We start from the raw sequence: 9,282 nt of genomic DNA, 5'->3' as shown, positions 1-9,282 counted from the left end.
GCTTACTTGAGCACGATGAAGATGCCCGTTGTTTGCGGCCATAGAGCTCTGGGCCTCTCTTGTGTAGCATCCGGCCTCCACCATCAGACCACCTGCACCCTCACCATGCAGACACGGGATTGTACCTGCATCCTTTGCGCCAATTGCTTGTCATATCCAAGCCTCACTTCATAACAGACATGCTCAAGATCTGATCAGGCCCGCCGCATGCCAATGACGTTTCTTCACATGTCTATATAACTTCAACTGCAATCCCCTTGCTCTCCATCTCTCATCGTCATTGTAGTCAACGACCGCATTCATCTGATATGGCTAGCCAACCTGACATTCGAACATCCGAGCTCAGGGAGCCCGTAGATGTTGCTACTTATCTCTTCACTAGACTCAAGCAAGTAGGTATCGATTCGGTCCACGGACTGCCCGGCGACTTCAACTTGGTCGCTCTCGATTACCTCGAAGGATGTGGGCTCAACTGGGTTGGCAACTGTAACGAGCTCAACGCAGGATATGCCGCAGATGGTTATGCCCGTATCAAGGGTATATCGGCAGTTATCACCACCTTTGGCGTTGGTGAGCTGTCGCTCCCTAATGCGATTGCTGGAGCGTGCGTGGCATTTCCTCAAGGAAACCAATCACTGGGCTGACATATTCCAGCTACGCAGAGTTTGTCCCCGTCGTCCACATAGTCGGGACACCAAGCACAATCTCCCAGGCCAATGGGATGCTTCTGCACCATACGCTGGGCAACGGCAACTTCCACGTTTTCGCTGATATGGCCGCCAGTCTGGCAGTGGATGTGGCCAAGTTGACAGACCCTAGAGACATTCCGGCTCAGATTGATCATGCCCTGGCCGAATGCTACCTGAAGAGCAGACCCGTATACATCACCCTTCCAACCGACATCGTGAGCAAGAGGGTCGAAGGTGAAAGGTTGAAGACGAAAATCGACCTCAGTCCTCACAAGAACGACCCAGAGAGGGAGGACTATGTGGTCGATGTCATTTCGAAATATCTCACTGCCGCCAAAAATCCAGTCATCCTTGTCGACAGCTGTGCCATTCGCCATCGTGTGCTGGAGGAGACGCACGAATTCATTGAGAAATCGGGCCTTCCAGTCTTTGTGGCTCCTATGGGCAAAGGTGCCGTCGATGAGACGTTGCCCACCTTTGGAGGAGTATATGCAGGTGACGGTTCAAATCCTGGAGTTCGGGAGCGTGTCGAAAACTCCGATCTGCTTCTCCATATCGGCAGTGTCAGGTCAGACTTCAATACCGCCGGATTCTCGTACAGAACTTCGCAGCTCAAGACCATTGACTTGCACAGCACATGGACGACTGTGCGTTTCTCAGAGTATCCGGGTGTCGGCATGAAAGGCGTCCTGCGCAAACTCATCGATAGACTGCCTAAGCTCAACATCGTGCCGGGTCCCACACCTTCACAGAATCTGATACCTGCGGACGAGGACACCACCGACCCGACAATCACGCACCGCTGGTTCTGGCCGAAAATGGGCCAGTGGCTGCAACAAGGCGACATCATCCTCACTGAAACCGGCACATCCAGCTACGGTATCTTCGACACGCGATTCCCCAAGGACGTCATTAATATCAGTCAAGTCTTGTGGGGCAGTATCGGCTACGCCACTGGTTCATGTCAGGGCGTGGCCCTTGCAGAAAAAGAGCTTGGGGGCAAGCGTCGGACAATTCTTTTCACAGGAGATGGTTCATTCCAGCTCACTGCTCAAGAGCTCAGCACAATGCTCCGGCATCGGCTCAATCCAATCATTTTCGTCGTGTGCAACGATGGTTACACGATTGAACGCTTCATACACGGCATGGATGCAGGATACAACGACATTCAAAATTGGCGATATAAAGATCTACCCGCAGCATTCGGTGCTCGAGAAGGCACATACAAGACATACCAGGTCAAGACAAAGGAAGACGTGTCTGCCTTGTTTGAAGACAAGGACTTCTCCAGTGCCCCCTACCTGCGACTGGTTGAGCTGCACATGCCGCGAGAAGATTGCCCAGCAGCCCTCAAGTTGACTGCAGCTGCTAGTGCTAGAAACAATGCCCGGTCGTGAGCGGTCCAGGCAGGAATTCATCAAGAGCATCGTAGAGTAATGTAAAATGAGTCAGGATGCTATAGATAAGGTACCTAGGTAGGTAGGGATGATGAATATCAATATCAATATCATTCAAAGAGCTCGAGAAGAATGAACCATGGTGGGAGAAGGGAATGGAATGTGCAGCCGAGATCCGGCTAAAGCTTCCAAGAATGCCGTGATGCCTAAGATCTGATGATCCCACATGCCTTCGACCTTTAGACTCGCCAACTCGCTTCACGTATCTCGAGTCTAGTCACGATGAGCCACGAGGGCGCCTACTTATACCCACTCTATATCTCCCTATAGGCGACGATGTCAGGCATCAACATGCCCGTTTGAAAGTCTATTCTGATCATCGATTCATCGCTCTGTGAAAGCCATAATGTCTGGGTCACGACCGCTTCATTTTGTTGAATATCGGACACTACTTTCTCGGCAAAGGCTGTCGTCTGTCAGGTGAGGCATAAGACGCTACACCTGTGACTATCGCATCAGACGGACCTTGCCTTGTGTTTTTATCCTGATGTCGCGCCGAGCCTCAGCAGAGTAGGACGGTCTTGTTTGGCCGCGCCCTTGCGTGCAAACAAACACTCTTCAATAAAAGCCCCAGTCACAGGTCCTCACATCGCCATGGCGAACCTCGATAGCCCTTCCAAGCCGAGTGGAGGCCGCAAGCTCCAGAAAAGAAACCCGAACCTCAATCGAATGCCCTCCTCTCATATTCCCTCTCGCCTAAGCCTCGGTGCAGATGCCCAAGACGATGTGACGGCTCCTTCGCGAGGACGGAACGCACCCGCACAATACATGAATCAATCAATTTTCTCGATGATCGCGGCGGCCGGATCGCGGACAGATTTCAATGCCAGATTCGACGAATCCAGCGACAGTGAAGAAGAAATTGATGAAGAGAAGGCAACGCTTGTTGAGGGTGAAGCGCAGCCTGCAACATCCATGGATAAGGCAACTCTAGTACAACAGGTGATGACACGAGATGAGCCTTCGTCTATTGAAAAGAAGAGTAAGCATCTTTCGGGGAATCGACTGGTCCAGCCACTACCGCGTCCGTCAGCAAGAGCATTGGAACCCAAAGGCAAAGAGTCAGTTGCGCGTCAGGACCCTAGTCCCGAGAGTGATGCTACATCGGAATCTTCAAGAAGCAACCCAAGAGATGCGCCTGTGCTGAGCAGACTCTTAACTGCAGAAGCCGAGTTTCAGGAAAATGACGACGCTGCCCACTTAATCCCGACATCTCCTGAAGGTCAAAAATCAAGAGGTAGAGCGGAGTCCTTACCACAGACAGTACTCGCGACGCGGCTGATGGAGATCTTCGGATTCGAAAAACCTGAAAAGGTTGTGGCAGAGTACCCGTGTTGGCTGCTACAAAGCGTACTTTTACAGGGCTATCTCTATATCACCACACACCACATCTGCTTCTATGCCTACCTGCCGAGAAAATCGCACACGGTTGCCAAAACTGGGTATCTAGCAAAGAAAGGTCGGACGACCTCAAAGTACAAGAGATATTGGTTTTCATTGAAGGGGGATGTGCTTTCATACTACTCGGATCCGTCTAACCTCTACTTTCCTTCCGGCAACATCGATCTAAGATACGGCATTTCCGCGAACTTTTCGGCAGCCAAGAGCAAACAGAAAGAGTGCAAAGATTTCTCTTTGACCACCGATCACCGCACATACCATCTTCGCGCAGACAGTGCTTCGAGTGCCAAAGAATGGGTTCAGATTCTACAGAAGACGATCTTTCGATCTCACAATGATGGAGATAGTGTGAAAATTTCTCTGCCAGTGCAGAACGTTATCGACTTCGAGGAGAGTCCGGTTGTTGAGTTCGCTGAAACGGTCAAGTTCAGAGTGATAGAGAGCGGAGATTCATATGCCATCGACGAGGTAGGTAGCGTGGCAGGGCATTGTCCGTCAAGTTTTTACTAATCGTCCGCAGTACTTCTTCTCCTTCTTCAGTTTTGGCCAAGACGCGCTTCAGATATTTCGAAGTTTGCTCGCCGAAAGCGCGGGCGAGAGGGCATCTGAAGACTTGTTGTCTCCGACGCGAAAAGATACCACGCTGTCCAGCCCGAAGCGGAGACCAGCCGCTCGCAACCAGTCCCCTGCCGTCACACCAGGAAGCCCAAGAGCACAGTCGAGCCCACCCATCAAGGAAAGTGTGCGGGCAACGCTCTTGCCTTTCCCTGTCGACGAGGGTGGGAGGTTTTCTCCCAAGATGAGTGGCGAGTTCTATCGTGGAAATAGCCCATCACGTTCAAGTGGCGACTTCGGTCGAGCTAGCTTCGACCGAGGACGAAGGAGTGGAAGCACCAGTCGACTTGAAGCAAACCAATCGAGAGGTCGGGGCCAATCGCCACTCGCCCAGCATCATGATTCGGAAGATTCATATGTACAGTCCATCGACAAAGAGACCGACTCATCCACAGCGCCATTGTCACCTCGAGTGGAAGCACAAATGTCTGCTAGTCAGATCCTCACGCGAAGCGATGTGTTCCATCCGCCTGCTATCCAACGTATGGAAACACTGGCTTCCATGTCAACCGAAGCGCATTCCGAAGGCGGGACCATCCTGTCCACTTCTCCACGCAAGGAGACATACTCACCCATCCCGATTCGAGGGGCAGCTGACCTCCTCGCTCACTACTCGAAAGACACCGGAGCAAGAGCACAAGAAATACCCGTGCAAGTCGAGCCTTCACCAACGTTGCAAGACCTGGTCAAAGCTGGCTCATACCCGCTTCAACGTGCAGGGGCATTCGCTGACTACCTCAAGAACCGGTCAATGTCTATGAAAAAGCTGTTGGCAACAGAGTCAATGACATATTTGGAAAAGGTCTCAGGCATGTGGGCAGGAGATCGAAAGCACTACGGAGAAAATGAAGGCATTGTACCTGACGATAGAGGTATCGACCCCGAAGATGAAGAAGCCAATGTTGGTCATGGGGACCGGTTTCGTGCCCACTTTGCTCTGCCGCCTTCTGAAAGATTACAAGCCACATACTTCGGCTTTCTGCACCGGGTGCTCCCCCTCTACGGCAAGATATATGTCAGTAATCGCAAGTTCTGCTTCCGAAGCTTGCTCCCGGGAACGCGGACAAAGCTAGTCCTTCCATTGAAAGACATTGAAAACGTCGACAAGGAGAAGGGGTTTCGATTTGGATACCATGGATTGGTACTCGTCATCCGAGGTCACGAAGAGCTGTTTTTTGAGTTCAGCTCTAGCGAGCACCGGGATGATTGCACTGTGACGCTCTTGCACAGCCTCGAAAGTGTGCGATACATGACCGAGTCGAGCGTGTTGGCCAAGCAGGACGAAGATGATGCGGAGGTTGCCAAAGAAGAGCATCGTGTGTTGCAGGAAGCTCGTCGCAGTTCGACGAGTGACCATCAACTTGTGCTACCAGATACAGCTGAAGCAATCTACAGCCATGAAGAAAGCCGACCGGTGCTGTTCGACGACCCGCGCGCGTCCATCATCAACTTCAAGCCCACTTCATCATTGAGGATAACATGTCTCACCATCGGCTCTAGAGGAGATGTGCAACCATACATTGCCTTGTGCAAAGGGCTATTGGCCGAGGGACACAAACCCAGGATAGCCACACACGCCGAATTCGGACCCTGGGTGCAGAAGCACGGCATTGATTTTGCCCCTGTCGAGGGTGACCCGGCAGAGTTGATGAGGATCTGTGTGGAAAATGGCATGTTCACCTACTCTTTTCTACGAGAAGCCTCGGCAAAGTTCCGCAGTTGGATTGACGAATTGCTCACTTCGGCATGGCAGGCATGTCAGGATACGGATCTCTTGATCGAGTCGCCCAGTGCAATGGCTGGGATACACATTGCTGAGGCGCTGAAGATACCTTATTTTCGAGCCTTCACCATGCCCTGGACCCGGACTCGGGCGTATCCACATGCGTTTGCCGTGCCCGAGCACAAGATTGGAGGGGCTTACAACTACTACTCCTATGTCATGTTTGACAATGTATTTTGGAAAGCCATTTCCGGACAGGTCAACCGTTGGCGCAAAAAGGAGTTGGGACTGCGCAGTACCAACATGGACAAGATGCAACCCAACAAGGTGCCATTCCTGTACAACTTCTCGCCTCATGTGGTTGTACCGCCCTTGGATTACAGTGATTGGGTGCGGGTTACAGGATACTGGTTCCTCGATGAGGCGCAGGACTGGTCCCCGCCCGCTGACCTTCAGGGATTTATCGACAAGGCCCGAAAAGACGGCAAAAAGCTCGTCTACATTGGCTTTGGCTCGATTGTGGTATCCGACCCGGCGGCACTGACTAAGACGGTGGTAGAGTCGGTGCTCAAGGCCGACGTGAGATGCATCTTGTCGAAAGGATGGAGTGACCGGCTTGGGGATCCTGCGGCAGTCAAGACAGAAGTCCCCTTGCCGGCGGACATTTTTCAGATCAAATCTGCCCCGCACGACTGGTTATTCCGGCAGATTGACGCTGCCGTTCATCACGGAGGCGCGGGCACGACTGGAGCAAGCCTCCGTGCTGGAGTGCCGACCGTTATCAAGCCATTCTTTGGCGATCAATTCTTCTTCGGATCCCGGGTGGAAGACTTGGGTGTGGGCATTTGTCTCAAGAAGGTCAATGTCAGCTTGTTCTCACGCGCTCTATGGGAAGCGACCCACTCACAGCGGATGATCGTGAAGGCGCGGCTACTCGGAGAACAGATCCGACAGGTAAGTTCGAGTCAATGCTTGATGACGGTGTGCACAGTCGCACTAACTTTCGGGGTAGGAGACTGGGGTGCAGACGGCCATTCAAGCGATTTACCGAGATCTCGATTATGCCAAATCGCTGGTCAAAGCAAGAGCGGCCCTCGCAGGTGATACAGCCGGTGCGGATGTCGCCCTCGATGAAGTCGACATTGAAGAAAGCTGGACTTTTATTGGCGACGAGAGCGACCCAGATTTGCGAAAGCAAATACAAGGTTGGGAGTCACCTGTCCGGGGACGAGGACCTCGAGTGAAGATGGATCCAGCTGGCCTGCGTAGTATGCAGGGTGTCGAGCCGGTCAGAAAGAGCAGCATGAAACGATGAGTTGGTAGCGACGGTTGCTAGTGATTGACACACGCATGTAACCACTCTGAGAGCACAAGGTTGGAGTTAGATGCTACGAATGCTCGAGCCGGCGGCACGTGGTCTCGACCCAGAATGGAGGCCGTGGAGGCGTATTTCCGGATCAAGGAGAGATGCAAGTAATGGGCATTTGAGGAGTGATGGGCTTTCGACGGGGATGAGTATTTGAGGGAGGTCACAACGACAAGTTCACGAGGATTTTCCAAGCGAGCATACGATGATCAGGATTGACGACGTCACGTAAGATGAGGGAAGACGATATGTAAGTTGGTCACTACTAGACTGAGAAGACATGATAGATTAACACCACCACTCATATCCCCAACATCAATTTGGATTGGAGGAAGGTCGTCGTGGCTGGCCAAGACAGTCCGAGGTAGTACTACGTACGAAACCTATACCCGGCACGAGCCAGTTTTGCCTAGATGCCTAGTCATGCGTGGTCATGCAAGCAGCGGCAGTTGCAGCTGCTTGCAAACGGTAGTGGGCGGGAAGGGCCTCGAAAAGGAAAAGGCCTATGTCGTAGAGACGTGGGAACATGATGATTACGGTGATAAGTGTCATCGTAGATGATGTTAATAGGTTGGCCAGCATATCAGAGCAGGCAAGCAGCTATCACATTAACAAAGACGACCAGGGCCTGTGGCGGGTGTGGCGCGGAAATCATATACTGGCACCACTGGCTTGCTGGATAAAGGATCCATGATCCAAGATCCTGCAGGCGAAAACCGCCGACCACGGAAAAGCACTTCCAGTCGGTCGCAAGGAGCCACCCTGATCGACAGGAGGTTCTGCTCCCGAGTCGGGGTTGAGGTTGAGGGCGTGAGTGAGATCGTGACGAGTAATAATTGGGTATGGGAGGCGAAGGATAGACTTTACCAAGGGTTGCATTTGCATCCATGTGGACGAGTCAGGAGTCAGGAGGAGGCAGCGAGGCAGCGAGACACGGGAGAGGAGTGACTGCATGTCTGGAAAAGAGATGCGGTGAGCCTACTAGCCTAGTGAGCCCTCGTGAGCTTACCTACAGGCTCCCATGCCTAGGAGGTAGTTTAACTTTAGTACTGCGTTATACTGCTTGACGGGGAGTCTCTACCACAGTACCTACCCTACCTGGAAGGTAGTCGCTGCGTAGCGTACTGACCATCACAGTAACCTCCCCAGAACCTAGGTCTCCAGTGGTACATTATCCACACCTAGGTATGAAGGACTGACAGATCGATATCCGACACTCCCCACTCCCACAGTAGTATTCGGGACGCGAACCACACCTAGGTGAACCAAAGATGGGATTACCACAGCACCCACAAGTCACTCACGGTACAAGTACCTATACCTACCACCTAGGTACCTAGGTACCTACCACAGAAGGGTACGGGCACTGACGGGCTACTAAGTTAGGCTCCTCTAGGTCCTCCTGCTGCAGCCTGCAAGTTACCTAGGTAGGTACCTCAGGTAAGGTAGGTACAGTAGTCCTTGGCAGTTTGGCCCCCCGGCGTCTCTTCTCTTTTCGGTGTGTTTCTGCTGGTCAGCTGCTTCCCCTTTGCAACTTTTCTTTTTCCTCGCGTGCCATGCAGTCAGATTGTCGGTGCGGTTCTTCCATTCGGCAGACGGCAAAGGAGCCACTAAAAGATCACCCGCCGCCATCTCCGATATCCGTCGAGAGTCTGCGAGTCTGGTCATGGTCTGGTCCTTCTCTTGCCTCTTGCCTCTTGCCCATCTCGATGCGGGCACTTCTGGCAAGACCCTTGACCCTCGACCTCGACTTGGTCCACTTGTTGCTTCGCTCTACTCAAGTCTCCTGTCTGTCTTTCCACCCGTCTCCCCTTCACAGCTCGCCCCGGGTGCCTGGGTTTCCGTCTCCGAACAGACATGCAGCAATTGCCAGTAAGATTTGGCCGGCACACCTGGCGCCTTTGAGACGAATCCTACTGAACCAGCTATTGCTTGCCTGCATACTCCGTATACTACCTAGGGTCGGCCTCTAGGTACGCTGGCTCGCCACTACCAGCATTCTCTACACGTTCTACCCGTGCCTGGCCTGTC

The 9,282-nt window shown here is 52.7% G+C and overlaps 2 protein-coding genes across 2 annotated transcripts; both read left to right on the top strand.

The window, feature by feature from the left end:
* Positions 1-164: 164 nt before the first annotated feature.
* On the top strand, positions 165-2,196 carry PV05_06371 (uncharacterized protein). The gene is made up of 2 exons (XM_013459102.1): positions 165-604; positions 655-2,196. The coding sequence occupies exons 1-2, from the start codon at positions 309-311 to the stop codon at positions 2,084-2,086; spliced, it is 1,728 nt and encodes a 575-aa protein (XP_013314556.1). The 5' UTR covers positions 165-308; the 3' UTR covers positions 2,087-2,196.
* Positions 2,185-7,914, top strand: PV05_06370 (uncharacterized protein). The gene is made up of 3 exons (XM_013459101.1): positions 2,185-4,015; positions 4,068-6,839; positions 6,898-7,914. Exons 1-3 carry the CDS (start codon positions 2,741-2,743, stop codon positions 7,198-7,200), a joined length of 4,350 nt encoding a protein of 1,449 aa, XP_013314555.1. The 5' UTR covers positions 2,185-2,740; the 3' UTR covers positions 7,201-7,914.
* Positions 7,915-9,282: the final 1,368 nt, after the last annotated feature.

This window comes from Exophiala xenobiotica, assembly GCF_000835505.1.
Source record: "Exophiala xenobiotica strain CBS 118157 unplaced genomic scaffold supercont1.4, whole genome shotgun sequence".
Taxonomy (NCBI): domain Eukaryota; kingdom Fungi; phylum Ascomycota; class Eurotiomycetes; order Chaetothyriales; family Herpotrichiellaceae; genus Exophiala; species Exophiala xenobiotica.
Note: the sequence above shows the minus strand (reverse complement) of the source record. Positions and strands in the feature narration are given on the sequence as shown.